The sequence below is a fragment of the Coloeus monedula genome (genome assembly GCF_965178545.1).
Source record: "Coloeus monedula genome assembly, chromosome: 7".
In the NCBI taxonomy this organism is placed as follows: Eukaryota; Metazoa; Chordata; class Aves; order Passeriformes; family Corvidae; genus Coloeus; species Coloeus monedula.
Window position 1 is genome coordinate 26,155,057 of NC_138787.1, and position 15,625 is coordinate 26,170,681.

The following is a 15,625-nucleotide window of genomic DNA, read 5'->3' on the forward strand; positions in this document are numbered from 1 at the left end:
ACAACATTTACTCAAAGCATTTGTGGGAGTTTATCAAACTAGTGAGCTAGAAGAAGTCTGTGACCAAGGAACAAAGGCTACCATCAAATGTAGATGTTCAAGCTGCACTAAGTCACAAATTCCATCTCCTTCTAAAACATGTTTTTGAAATTACATTTATAAAAATGTTCCCTCCAAAATCCTCCAACACTAAAAATGGAAGAAAATTGATTTTTTTCTTTAAATGGAGATACAGAAAATTCATTTTCCCCTGAAATCTGTAAGCTCTTCTACTTATTCTAAAGCCACTGAAGAAGCTGTATGAAATGGACTGAGTGTACATTAAGTCATAAAATTCACTGACTTCAATGAAACTATGATACGACTGATTATTTAACTTCATCTTTTGGAGAAGAAATCAGAAAGTAAATCTATAGTACAATAAAAAGGATTAGCCAAATTTACCTGAAAGTATAAATTTCTTCCAGCCCTCCTTCTTCATCCAAAGTATACATCAGTTTCCTCACCACATCAATACCTTGCTTCTGTTGTTCAGTTAAATCCTTTCTTGGAAAAGAGTTTCTGTGCATATGGGCATGTACACTGGCACTTGTATCTCCACTTCCATCATCAACACCCACTGAAAATGGCAGACTAAGAACACAAGAAGCAGCAGTAAGTTTGACTTTCTTCCTTATTAAAATAACCAATCAAAACAAAAATGTTCTCAGGATCAACGATTTCTATCTAGCTGCAGTCAGATGTATAAAGAGCCACAGGACTTGCAAAACAAATTCAGTAGTATTTCAAGTCTACTTGGCATTGGTAATGTCTTGACCAGAGTGATGCACCAGTTCTGAGTAACGTGCATCAATAAAGACATCCACGTACAGGAATAGAGTAGACAGTAAAGTCAATGCTGATTAGAAAGTAAGATCCATTAAAAGAGACTGAATAAAAATAAAGCCTGTAGAGAAGGAAATTAGAGGGCAAGACAGACATAAATATACAAAGCTGTTGCAGGGAGGAAGGAAAAAATCAGTTCTTTGTGTTCTGCCTGCACTCCAATCACATCACGGAGTCAGGTCAGGTAGTCAAAAACCTGATAAAGGCATTTCCAACTATAATCTCTAAAACCAACTGCCTGAGAAGAAAGAAGAATCTCCATCACTGCAAATCTTTATCAGAAGATTAGACAAACACCGCTCAGCAATGGCAGGCATACACCTGACCCAGTCTGAGGTAGAGGATTGCTCTAGATGACTTGTTAAAGGCCATCCGTGCCTGTGACTCTGTATTGGCTCCAAATGCCAGCAAGCAGGACATTCTCTGCTGTGGAGCTATTAGGTATTTCCGGAACAAATGTTACTCTTTGAGATTTTAATAGCTTAGAACACTAGGTGAATTTCTGACTGAAGATGACACATTTTTCCTGCACTTCATGAATCAGATTTTAAAGTTTAGCCGGGGGTTATAGATAAAATGATTTTGCTGCTCTTCAAAACATAGGAGAGAGTTAACTAAGTATAACAAACACAGTAGAGAAAGATGTGTAAGATCCTCTACCCTGTGCCCCTGGAAACACCTGCAGATTTTTCAGGTCTTTCATCTTTTCCAATTTTGAAAGAACCACATGATACCTCTTAGCACATTTCCACAAAGTGAAATAAGTTTAGCATTGTATTATGTTTTTCAGAAGCAGCCTACAGATCTCTGCCATACTTTCACCTCATTAGTCCTCACTAAACTTATCCATGAAGCAACACATAATAAGCAGAGTTAACAGAGCACAACAGTGTCACATATAGCAAAATTAAAGATCAAGCTTCAGCAAAGTGTTTGGTACCTTTTTAGGAAGCAGATTCCACTGATAAAATACAGAAACTGTATTTTTAAGTTGATATGGCAACATCAAAAAGCTTCAAACCTCTGATAGGTAGAAGTTAGGCTACGTTCACTCTACAATGCTCAGAGACTGCTGTGATTAGAAGTACATAATACCCAACACTACAGCATGTGCTTGGCACCTGAAAACAGGGAGGAAAACCAACCATCTGCTGCAAGTTACAACCTAATCTATAAACAGGGCATAAGAGATGGAAGCATGGGTTACAACAAAAGGACAAGTTATAGCAAGAAATTATTTTTAAATGAGCGTTTTACATTTGTACATGTAAAAATCAAATAATCCTTTGCTCGTGTGGCTGGGAGACAGGGTGCAAATCTGCAGCCAACGCTGCAACAGCAACATTTCCTTTGTGCTTCATAGACAAGGGACCAGCAGCTAAATACCAGAGCTCCAAAGATGTACTCTGACTGGCAGAGGTACTCAGATTCATGGTGTCACACCTCCAATGCCAACAACAGCTCAAATAAGCCAGGAGGGGCATGTCACATTGGAAGCATAACTGCTTTTGCTGTGTAGACAGAAACTGACATTTTTGCATTCAGCCTCCCCTAAGCAAAAGCAAAGCAAAGATTTTTTTGTGGATGATCAGTCCATGATTTTCAGTCACATTTTCCTACCTAACCCCTCTTTTATCTTCCAGATGGGTTGGCAAATAGTTTAGATGAATTTATTATTAAGTTCACAACATTGTTCATTACGGAATGCTGGATCTAGGTAAAAGTACATGGTCAGCAGTAAAACTAGGGCTTTAACTTTCTCCTGTGTAAGTATTTATTATAAACAGCAACACACAAAGTTTTAAATAAACTTTTCTAGAAGGCTCACAGCTTCCAGCTGCCATCACATGCAACAGCTAATACAGACCTTAACACCAGCATTGGTTCTTCAGATCAGTACCTATATCTACAGCGTGACAGTCAAGGGATTCCTGTTCTAACACTTAAGACACTGTTTCCATTTTCCAAGCCTGTCATTGTGAATATAACCCTTCTCTTCAGACCTGCTCTTCTACTGACACCAGAATCAAGCTATTCATATCTGCAATACTACCTCATTATTTCTTCCCAGTAACTTCCCTACCTAAAAGGATCTAGGCTGTTGCTGTGACAAAACCACTGTTTCTGAAACTATTTTTGGCTGTTTCCCAATTCTCTGCTTATATTGTTCTTTTGTCTCCCATTTTAGACTTTGGCTCTAAGCTATAAGCTTAAGTGGAGAAGAAGTCATCATCTTAACATTTATTTGCACATCACTTAACCAAGGGGACCTGGTTCATAACTGGAATTCATGGTATGTAAAACTGATAGAAGTACTTACAATAATCATACTACTTACTGGTACACCTCTAAAGAAACCATACACCAGCAGATCACCAGCTATTTCAAGATAATTATTAAGAAAGAATAATTTCACTTTAAAAAATGGCATAGTATAAAACAGCCATTTACATACTTACAAAAACTGAAGTGAAATTCCTGTTTTCTTCAAGTTAGCAATGATAATTCCCAGCTGATCCTCACTGACAGGACTACTAAGGTCTGTAAACAGTTCAATGTGTCTCTTCTCATATTTCTTTCCTCTTAAAATAGAAAAAACATTTACATTTATTGAAAATATTATAAGGCCATTTTAAAATTATTTCCTTACAAAGTAACAACAAAAGTAACATAGTTGTAATTACTTTTACCAAAGAAATATACTTGCAAAATGAAAGAAGCAAAAAAACCTACTTGGTAGAAGTTGTTCTATCATAGGTTATTTTATTTATCCTACATGTTTATATGATTCTCCCTCCTACCCTAAAATTGAGGACTCTAGCCCTGTGACTGTATAAATCACTAACTACATCTAAATGAATGGAATTCTGCCAATTTTCACCAATGTGGATAAAATGCTAATAAAATATGTTAGGCTGTTTGTGGATTACACTGGTTATTTCCTTTGCAGCTGTAAGTCTGTTCTTGTGGAAATGTATTTTAAATTACTGCTGCTGGTGGGGGTTCCATTTTAGTAACCTAATTCAGTAGATTCATTGGAGAAGATGGACTGTCAAGACAACTTAATACACTAGGAAGTAGTAACAGTACAGATCAGGAAGGCTGGCCAATGACAGAACAAAATTCAATTGAATTGGTACAGTTTTGATCTGGATAATCAAGCATAAAAGTGATTTTCTTAAATTTTTTACTCAGCAGTACTTTCTCAAATGAAGGTAAACTCCATATCACAGCGGCTGGTGTATACAGGCAACAACAAAACCAGTTGCTCCATAGCTATTCAAGACTATAATGCCACAAACACAGTAATTTTCATTCACAACTCAGTTTTAACCATTAAATGGATACAGCTTTCCACATTGATTAGACCTTATTCATAAAAACACAAGTTGCATCACCAAGTCTAGTCTTCTGCACTCACAGTTAGATCATATAACCTTTTTAGAAACATGTTCAAGCCGCGGTTTGAGAGGAAGTGCAGTTACTTTCCTTTCCCTGCACCATTAGTTCAGAGAGTGTTAGAAACACCTTGCCAGCCTAAATACATTCACTGGCAACTTTGTAACACCTGATGTCAACATTTTTTCTCAGCTTAAACAGTGTTTTTTCCTACTGCACCTTTGTTTCCTACAGCCTGCAAATTTTACAAACAGCCACTTCATCTCCAACAGTCTTTAAATCTTTAGGCTGAACAAGTTCACCTTTCTAGTTTTGCTTTTTTTTTTTTTTCCTAAAATGTACCATCACACTTAAACTTAGTAGCCCTTTCCTAAGCATTTTAACATCCAGAGCAACACATTTTGAAAACAGATCACAAGGAATGTGATAGAAAGTGAAGCCTTTGTGCCTTCTATAATGGCATTAATACTCTCATGGCTCTATTACAAAGCTGCCAGTTCCCTCAGAAAGCTCTCTGATTGTCTGGAGAAGTCAGATGTCTCAGGATTCTTCAGAGACAAAATTCTGTAGTGTGCTGTTTATCTTTAACGTTTATTTAAATTTTTTATTTTTGGGGTTTTTTTAAGAAAGCACTTCCCATGTTTATACATACTGGAAATAGAAGACTGACAAGAAATCAGATCAGTGCAAAGTCAAAATTCTGTAAAAGGCTTCGGGTTACATACTCACATTGTTTCCTTCTGAAGCAAGTCCATACACACAATAATAGCATCCAAAACTAAGCAAAATTAAGAAAAACCTCAGAACATGAATCAAGTAACAAAAAGTGTTTTTCTTAGGAAACAATTTTATGTTTTCACTCCCTCTCAAAGACTGACAAACACGCATTTTAGTTAAGAAATACTCTTTTGAGATAAATACTTTGCAAATAACTCATGTGCAAGCGGTTCCTCTATAACTTGTTTGTATTGTGATCTTGTCTCTGCCCCACTTACCCAATGGAACACTAAAAAGACTGCTTCAGATCCCAGCCTCTAAACTTTCAATGAGAGACTCAAGTCCAATGAAGGGACAATCTAACCTTTAGAATGTTACTCTGAATCCACCGACAAAATTTCAATATATGATACCATTTTCTGATGCAAGTTTTTCTTCTAACCACCTGCATCTGACAATCTCTTCACTTCTTCCTCATCACAGTTTCCATTGGGAATGTGTGAGCCAGCTGGCTGGCTGCACACTTCTCTGAAACAGCTCTGACTGCCTGGCTAGAGCTCACAGCAATCATTTTATGGCCAGAGAGAGACAACACAGGAAATTGAACTGTATGTAAATGAAACACATGAAGGAACACTATATGGATCACCCTTTAAAACTCTTCCCCTTATATGTAACTAAGAGCAGAATACATTCAAACATGAACAGCATTCAAACCAGGAAGAGATATTTAGCAATGTTAGAAATACTTTATAAATAAATAAATCTGATAAACCTCTATTCTGCTCTCTCTGGGGTAGAGCTAGTTTTCTTCAAAGTAGCTGGCATGGGGCTGTGTCTTGAATTTGTGCTGGAAACAGTGACGATGATATAGGGATGTTGTAGTTGTTGGTGAACAGTGCTTGCACAGAGCCAAGGCCTTTCCTGGTTCTTGTACCACCCTGCCAGTGAGGAGGCTGGCAGGGCACAAGAAGCTGGGAGGAGACACAGCAGGGACAGCTGACCCCAACTGACTAATGGGATATTCCACACCACCTGGCATCACACTCAACATGTAAAGCTGGGAGAAAGAAGGAGGAAGGGGGGATATTCAGAGTCCTGGTGTTTGTCTTCCCAGGTAACTGTTAAGTCTGATGGAGCCCTGCTTTCCTGGAAATGGCTGAACACCTGTCTGTCCATGGGAAGCAGTGAATAATTCCTTGTTTTACACTGCTTGTGTGCACAGCTTTTAACTTCCCTATTAATCTGTCCTTATCTCAACCCATGAGTTTTCTCCCTTTTGCCCTTTCAGGTCTCTCCCCATCCAGCTGGTGGGGAAGTGAGCAAGTAGCTGTGTGAGGCTGAGTTGCCAGCTGGGCTTAAACCACGACAGTCTGGTTTCTGGTACTTCTGCTGACTTATTTAATAAACAACATTTTCATTTTGTTAAAAAGCATAAACCAAGTTCTGTAATGCTATTTTTAAAAATACATGCCTTATTTGAGGCCTAAAATTATATTATTATCTTTGTTCTCTTTCATTAACAGAACACTTCATAAAAGCAATGATTCCTTAAGGCCAAGGCTATATCTGTTAGCCTAAAAGAATGTCAAAAAGCAGCTAAATTAGCTTTCAGACAAACTTACAACCACAAATTAGCTCAACTCTAATAGCAGTTAAAACTTGGGAGGCTGAGCCCAATTTCACAACACTGACTTCCTGTCTCCTATGTAGCTGAATCAGTTCAAGAAGTGCTCTGCAGCAAAAGGATACAATCTGCCTGTTCAGAGCCTGCTTTAATCACATCTTGAATGTCTTCCAGCAGATCAAAATCTGGCAGCTTTAGTGACCTATGTACAGTAATGTTTTGGTATTGATCCTCACTGGCAAGGTCATTTCTAGTGCCATTAGTGCCAAACAAAACTACAGCAACTTCATCTTTACTCTCAGCAAAAACCTGCAGATACAGAGAACACAAAACAGGTATAAAAACACAGGTAGATTCATACATAACTATGTTAGGCAGATTACAGCAAGCTGAACTCATTTTGAAACATTAACTACAATGGATTTACTGGTTTTTTTACTTATTCAATGCTATCCTCTCAAAATGTAATCTTACAGCATGTTCACAAAGTTAGATATAATTAAACTCACAAATTGACAAGAGGCTATCTGGGACAAAACAAATAAAATTGGCTGATTCCGTCCTCGAAATGAGTCTTCTGTGTGGCAATTATTAAGTGTTGAAATATTTTAGAGAAAGAAACTTTTAGGGAAAAGTTTCTACTGCCCTGAAGAAAAAGGGTGACCAACCCAACTATCACATCTCATGCACGAAAAATACAGCTAAAACAAGGAACACTGTCACTCCCACATAAACAGAGACCAATTCTCACTCATTCCTCAGTTATTTCAATTGTTAGTAAATGAGGAAAATATTTCACAGATGTTATTGTTTCCTCTCCCTTTTTAACACCTGTGAAGTCACACACACCTGTCGCTGCACAAACTTTGTCATAATCTTCTTGGCTTGGTCAAGTGAAGACTCTTCACCAGGAGAAGAGCTGCTCATTGTAAAGCCCACATCCAGGCACAGCACTGTTGCCACCTGGAAAGAATAAGTAAGAATAAAAAAATGAAATACAAGTATAATTACTTAAAAGGTTAAAAGGGTACACACAAAACCAAAAAATCAAACTACATTACAACTGGTTTCTTTTACAGTACTGTTAATAAGAGATAATGGTGGGAGACAGAACTGGTAGAATTGCACTGAAAAGAAAATAATTTAATCCTGTACCATGTTGCAGACATTTCAGCGAAAAATACAAAAAAAATCCTCTGTTACACAATAATCTGTAAAGGGCATGCAATTTCTACACAACCCCCTGAATGTATTAGGGATCTAAGGGCTTTTCTGCACTAGGAAATTAAACAGATATTTTAGTTGACAGTTGCAAGGATGAATTCCAATTTCAATTTAGGGGCTTAAATCCCCCAAGTTAGTCCATGTTTTTGCATTTCTGATCACCTCTTTAACTGATCTACATGAAACACTGCCCAAGTCTGCCCATAAATCCATTTATAAGCTAGAATTAAATAAAATTGTTTCTTGCAATTTCTCATTTGATTCTAAGTTCCTCTAAAGTTTTTCACAGACTCCCCTTATCCTGATTAATCATACAGATGAATGTAGTTGCAAGAGCAATTCAGCAAAATGATACCCTGCATGTCCAAGGCCAGCTCAAATTTATTCTCATGGATTAAACCGAAGTTCCCTAAACATACAACAAAAACCTTGCTTGATGGGCTGCCAGTAGATTAAATTACACTGGCTGAAAAAATTATCGTTTGCGCGAACACAGGAAGGTTGGAGCCAGCTGACTTGTTCTAAAATAAAAAATACATCCAATTCCAGAAGAAATGAAGCTGCCAAAAGGATGTGGGCAATAAATCATAAATCTGTCAAGTGACACAAGATGCAGAGTCTGCTTTTGCAAAGCAAAATGGATGAACAGAGAGAAAAGGTGTTGGTCTAAGCTCTGCATAAGGCCTTGCAAGCAACTCCAAGTACCTTTCCAAAGACCTGCTGAAAGAACCTGACCCTTTTTGTCACGCAAATACACAAGTCTTAAAACCAAGTTAAGGAAAACTTGCCCAAGTTAGCAGTCTAACGCTCTGCATTAGCAGCTCTCAAGCTATTTTTTTATCCTCCTTCTTTTCCCAGAATACACTGTGCACCTCCCCTGTCATTTTAACAAGCACTGGTTTAATCCCCTGCATCCTCCAAGGAGAGGAAGAGAGAAGAAAAGAAAAAAGGCTTAGCAGCAGAGCTCCACAAGTTGTCTGGCAGGTTATACTCAGTCTTAGCACTCTATTCCTCACTCTGCCTTCACCAGTAGCTTGCCTGGGAGCTGGGAATGAATGCCTCAGTCAGCTAGGTCTGCAGAAGCTTAGAGAAGAACAGAGGCAGTTACAGTGCTCTCTCAAGAGCCTTGTCAGTGCCCACCTCCAGCCTGAGGAATTACTCTACCAGCATCAGCAACTGCAGACCCTCCTCAGCTTGGTGCTGTCCTGCCTCAAACCACACAATGGCTGGCAGCCAAATCCATCCTGTTGTCCAAAAGAAGTAAAGCTCTCTTCACAGATGACACTAGAGGGTGACACTAGAGAAGCCAAAGAAGTGCAGGAGCAAAGAGCTGCTGTTTTCCTTACAAAACACACGATCGAGTGTCAGGTGCCAACACGCTCCTCTGGAAGGCAGCAAGCCCAAGCTCGGTGCCCGTTCAGGTACGTGGAATCCTCCTTCAGGAAGAGGGCAGGTCCCTCTTTTGGTAACCTTCCTCTCTGTATCTCTCCATCTGTTCCTAACCTCTGGGCATCTCACCCAGTGCTGCTGCTGGCAGGTGCAGGGTCCCAAGGGACACCTTCCCAATGCCCCGCACGTGTGACCGCAGGACAGCACTGTCACACTGAGCTAAACCAACCTGCTCCGCTCAAGTACTGATAAGGGCGATATGGAACAAGCCTGTCTTTATCGCTGACCTCTCGGTGCTGAAGTAGCTGTAATAAAGCAAAGGGAGAGATGGCTACAGCAGCACAGATAAAGCTGCGTTTAACAGATACCAAACTGCCCTGTACCACAAGAGACCTAACACAGCTTTCACCAACGAGATTCCGTAAACGCACCACACATACAAACTGCATTTTCAACAGAGCAAAAACAGTTCTACCATTATTTTAGCAAGAGCAATGGCAATTACTGCTGCGGGAGCTGCACTGTGCTCTAAAGCAGGAACACCGATTCCCTTTGAGCTAGGCAGCTTTGTACCGCCAGCGGCCCACCGGCCAGCACGGGGAGGAGTTACTCGGTGTCAGGGATGGATGCATGTGGGTGCCCGGAGGCGGCGGGACCCCCGCACCCCCCGCCCTCACCTTGCCGCTGGGCGCCATCGCGCTCGTGCCGGGACGCGGTGCGCCGCGCTCAGCGCTCCGTCCGGCACCGCGCCCCGCCCGCCCCGCGTCCCTCCGGGAACACGGCGGCGGCGCCTCGCGTTCCGCGGCGGGGGCAGCGCCGCCTAGCGGCGGGCGGGGCGCGGGCGGGGCCGCTGCCGGCTCTGCCCCGGGCCGGGCCCCGCGCTTGGGCTGGGGCCGCTTCGGGACGGGCTGCGGGGGAAGCTGCGCTGGCTACGGCCGGGCTACGGAGAGGCAAGGGAGATGTCGGGTGGCCCCCGCATCTTTCTCCTCGGGTCTCCCCCCACGTCAAAGTGCCGCATCTCGCAGGCGTGGCTGTCATTTTGGCCATAGTGCGGAGCAGAGCGTAGCCAAGGGCAAGCCTGGGGTGAGTGGACTGGGGTCCCTGAGGAGAGGCGGTGGCAGGGCAAGTGTCAGAGGCTCTTCTGCCCTGTCCTAGAGCACCTCCTGGTTCCCCCATCCCTCACCCGTCGTGATGTAACCCCGGCCATCAGCCCAGCCCCACACAGCTGCTCAATTTATCCCCCACCAGCGGGATTGCAGAGACAATCAGAAGGGGAAAAACTGGAAAACTCGTGGGTTGAGATAAAGACAGTTTAATAAGAAAAGCAAAAGCCATGCACACAAGCAAAGCAAACCAAGGCATTAATTCGCTGCTTCCCCAGGGCAGGCAGGTGTTCTGCATCTCCTGTCAATCAGGGCCCCATCACGTGTAATGGTGACTTGAGAAGACAAACTCCACCACTCCAAATACCGCCCCTTCCTCCTTCTCCCCACTTTATACACTGTGATGTTATATGGCCTGGAATATCCCTTTGGTCAGCTGGGATCACCTGTTACAGCTGTGTCACCCCCAACTCTTTTGCCAACATGGCCATACCAAAAGCAGAAAAGGCCTTGGCTCTGTAAGCCCTGCTCAGCAATAACAAAAATACCTCTATATTATCAACCATGTGTTCAGCACAAACCCAAAACACAGCCCCATACCAACTGCTGTGAAGAAAATTATCCCGCCCAAACCCACCGCACCACCCCAGAGGGCCAGTCCCTAGGGCTCTCCAGCCTCCTTTTCCCGGCACCCCAGAATCCCACAGGATACAGCTTGCTGGGGAGCAGCCATTCCCCTTCACCGCTAGGACAGGGATTTGGGCTGTCTGAAGGATCTGGTAACTTGCATTCTGCCCATGAATCGCCAGTGGATCAGGATTGTTTTATTAAACGCTGGCACAACACTAGCTTTCTCCCACCATTAACAACAGAGAGAATTTCTGAACCACACTACATATAGGCTGTTTGATAAAACTGGAACCCGCTGATTTTAAAAAGTCCAGGTTAAATAGATGCTATATCAGGTATATCTTAGTGCCCATTGGATATTAAATAACCAGAGATTTTTGAGAATGGTATTTGATCACATGTACTGAGTACTTCTTGTTCTTCACTTCCTTCTCTGTATCCTTTGAAAATATCATTACCAGTGTTCTTTCACTTCTAGGTATATCTCAAAACCCACATATTATGTATAATTATTCTCTAAACAGAGCTTGAAGGGACGATACTAGTATAGCTACAAAAGAGTAAATCCCACACAAACACTTGAAAAATCTCGTACCAGAAGACGACCCTAAAAACACAAGTGTTTCCTTTTTATACTGAGTGATGTCTGAAGACAAAAATCCCCTTTCCCTCCTTACTACATTGCCATGCTTTGGGAATACTGATAATTGAGGGATTCTCTCTTCACAGCACTTTGCATATCAAAGGAACAGAGCAGCTTGGCAATGTGACAAACATTTTAGGGGAAACCGGTAGACAAAACACCCCAGTCAGCTACTGCCAGAGAAAATCTTGCATTGTCTTCCTGAATATCTCTAAGGAGATTTCAGATTAATCAGCCAAGGAAATCAGGCTGCTTACTACTATTATTATTATTCCTGATGTTATCTTAGTCCAAAAGCCCCCCCTTGGGCTCATGACTAGGCAAACTCCGCTCCAGCTGATTTCCAACATAGCTTGAGTTCTAGGCACAAGACAGGAGATGTGCACACACATGAGAGAAGAACAGAGAGACAAGAACTCATCAATTTCATCAGCAATAGCTTTTCACTCACCAGCAGAAAAGCATTTTGCAAGGCATCATGATCAGTGAACATTTTATTTTTATGCTGGGGTTGGAAAGTAAAACCCCAGCCCTGACTGCTGGAACAGAGCAGTTTTATTGACATAAGCCCCTTCTCTCTAAATCCTAGATTTTACATGAAAGCTGAATCCCAGGCTTTGGTCCAAGCTCTTGCAGCTAGAGCTGTAATTGCAAACACTACTCAGGAAAACCAAATCTGGGCCAGGACTGGGAACCTCTGATTACAGGAGGTTTGTATGCCCAGCCCAGGCACTACCCACCCTATTTCCTTACAAAGTCTGAGTAAAACTAAAGACACCTATAACCATGAAACTCCATCTGTGATATTCCTATCCTTCAGCTCTCAGTCTGACATAAATGGGGGCTTTTAGCTCTCTGGCAAAATACACAAACAATAAACCCAAACATTTCCACTTTGCACCTCCATGCTGCCAGATTTCCTCAGAGGTGTTTCCACCTTTCAAAGGACAACTGGCTTATCATTCCTGGAACATGTTCCTTAATCCACATTTCCTTTTTCCTTTGCAAGTCTGAACAGAGCTCCTTTATAGGCAATCATCAGATCTGACTAATCAACTCCATCTGGGGGCACTGGGGCCTTGTTAGCCTGGATGAAGATTTGATGATCTTTGCTTGTAAAAGCTTGGAAAAAACTGCCTGTGATTAATTGTCCATTTCTGTTTTACAGAATGTTGGTCTCTGGGTATAAATAATAAATATGTGACATCTCAGAGGACTCAGGATCCAGGGTGATCAACTGTAATCTCATTCACACCAAAGTGAGTCCCACTTCAGTGTCAGTGAGGTTCTCATTCATTGCTCTGCTCATTCCTTTTTTGGTTAATTCCCCCCAAAAGCCAAGCCTGGATTAAATAAGCACACTCTTGGGAAGTAGAAATGAATGGTCTGCCTTGTGCTTAACTTCATTCAATGCCTTTACAAGGCAGCAAGGAAAATGGCTTCCCTGTTTTTTTACAGGAAGGAATGTATTACCCAGAGAGTTACAGCTGAGACCCAGCTGCTTATGGCATCTCTGAGAAAATGTAAATGGCTTCAATATAAAAGTAGCAAGATGACTTGGCCTTTCTCCCTCTTCACCCACAGGGTAAAACTTTGGATAAATGCCTGGTGGAAAGATGGATACCGTAGCCATCTGAGATCTAGCCCAATAGTTTTGTTGAAATGGATACATGAAGCAGAACTTCCTACAGAAAAATAGAATTAACTTTGCAATCATTACCTATTCTTTACCTGGGTTGATACATAAAAGTGGGAGCTAACTGCGAACTGAGGAATTATGAACTGAATTTTCTAAAGATGAACAAAGCAGGGCAAACACACTGTGACACCAATCAGCTTTGTATTTCCACCATTACAAGCTTGGCAGCAAGCTGGAAGACAAAGCAGATGGGAAATTGGCACCCAAAACAAAGCTGAGCTTGGAAGCACATCTGTTAGCATCCTCCCACGCTGGGCTTTGTGAGGTGCACAGTTGTCTTCTCCCAAGAGGTCTTTCCAAACACCTGCTTGGAAGCACATGCCAAAACTGTGGTGCAGACTAACACTAGTATTTATTATGTCTGTTTAGTGATTTCTGATGGCCCCTCCCAAGGGATGCAAGCTTAACTCACAGTCTTTTTTTTTAGTTGCTTCTGTGGAATACACCTGCAGGAAAAAGATCTTAAAGATCCACTCTCTAAAGCAAAAATGGTCTTTAGCTTTGAGGTGCAGCTCTAAGTCCACAGGGCTTGTTCTCTGTCTGTGATTCATAAATACTTGGCACATTACAAAACTGTGCCTTTAATAAACTGAAAAATAACTTTTAAAAAATCCTTTGGGGGATTTAACGTTTTTCATCTGTTGGTCTATCTGCTCTGTCCATATTCAGTTTAGTTCATGCAATGCAAAGAAATGAACCTCTTAGGAAACAAAGAAATTACTGCAGTAGGAAAATTAGAAAGCAAAATAGGAATGATTATACCACACCATCCAACCTTGCCTGAAAACACAAAAGAAAAAACACAAGAAGGAGAGGTAATGAGTAAGGAGAGTGTATTGACTTGGGGTGTGTCCTGCCAGGCACGTTCCAGCTCAGGGGCTCCTGAATAGTGGCAAATGGGCAGATCACATCTGATAAACTACTTCAAAGCAGAACACTCAGAACTCTTATCCCATACCACTGCAGAGGAGAAATAGCTCCTCAAATCTTTCTGCATGGAGATGAGAGACAGAGGATCCATGTTTGCAGTTCCTCTTCTACAAGAGTGTCACTGTTGCTTTTCCTCCTCACTGTCCCCCACCCCAGCTGCTGAATTTACAGCTTCCTCTTTCCCGTCCCTTTCCCTTCTCCAGATTATGCAGTGATTACACATTTCTCAGGCAGAAAAAACTCCCCTTTCACTGGCTATCATACACCAGCAGAGGCCTTATCAAGTGCCACAGAAAGGGAAAGCATGAAATCACAGGCCAACTATGGTTACAGCCCCTTTCCTCCATGTGTTTTTCACCTTTTCCACACAATCATGGAGTCACATTTGAGAATCACACTCTTCTATAGCCTGCATGTACTGTCCTGAAGAATTGCTGCCCATCCAGTTGTTCTTCCACCTGCTGTTTGCTATTCCCAATTAACTGAATGGCACATTTGTCTAACAAGTTGAATCCTGGTTTCTTTCCTCCTTCCATCCATTTATGAAATTGCAATGATAATTATTTTTAGCTCTAATCTTCTCAGCCATGGTGTTTGCCATCCCCCTCATTTTGGTGACATTTCCAGATTTCATAAGCACCATTTTGTCTTCAGTCAGGTCATGAAAGGCCCAAGGTGGCCAGTCCTGGGAATAATCACTAGACACAGCTCTAGATATATCACTCTACCTGCTTTTGCAGCTATTTTGTCATACACCAAAATACACAACACTTCCCAGCCTGCACAGAAGAATGTAATTTAAAACAGCATCAAAGCCTTACTAAAGAATAAAAAGAAAATAAAGGAGGTGGGAAGATGATTTAACAACATTTGTCCTTAAACCCCCACCCTGGTTTTCCTTTTACTTATTATCTCCTGAGCTCTTATTAAAGGCTTAATTATTTGCTATACTGCTTTCCACTATATGGAACACAGAGTCTGTAACTCCCTGACATCTTTGCCCTCTCTCATCCCTTTTCAAAGTAGAGGCTATATTTGTAATCACACACATGATTTTCAAGGAAAATCATTAAAGCTTGCTTTGGACAGTTTTATATTTGCTTTGGATGGAATTCACCTGGCTCAGCTGGTTTAAAAACATCTCCACTGTTTAAGCACGCTCTGACATTTCCTGTTTTATCTCTAATCAGGTCTTGCTGCTGATGTTAATTGTGCTGCTGCCTGATTGCAGATGACCTTTGTAAATTGATAAGTCTTCCACAGCTGTCAATTATTTAATTAGCTCAAAAGGCAGAAGCTTATGCTGTGGGTCCAAAGGTTTCATCCCAGCTGAATCTCATGTAACTGTCAGGAGGAGTCTATATAATGTAATTTCATTT

General features: G+C 41.5%; 1 protein-coding gene across 2 annotated transcripts in view; it reads right to left on the minus strand.

The window, feature by feature from the left end:
• Nucleotides 1-9,992, minus strand: part of XRCC5 (X-ray repair cross complementing 5) — a gene marked incomplete at its 3' end in the record, with an annotated part of 50,148 nt that extends 40,156 nt beyond the window's left edge. For both annotated transcript variants that reach the window (XM_082285078.1, XM_082285077.1), the window contains exons 1-6: nt 9,919-9,992; nt 7,478-7,591; nt 6,754-6,937; nt 5,014-5,062; nt 3,345-3,467; nt 445-633 (exon numbers count right to left, since the gene is read on the minus strand). In XM_082285078.1, the coding sequence (XP_082141204.1) occupies nt 445-633; nt 3,345-3,467; nt 5,014-5,062; nt 6,754-6,937; nt 7,478-7,591; nt 9,919-9,936 (677 nt within the window). In that variant the 5' untranslated portion in view covers nt 9,937-9,992. The remainder of the gene's footprint in view (nt 1-444; nt 634-3,344; nt 3,468-5,013; nt 5,063-6,753; nt 6,938-7,477; nt 7,592-9,918) is intronic.
• Nucleotides 9,993-15,625: the final 5,633 nt, after the last annotated feature.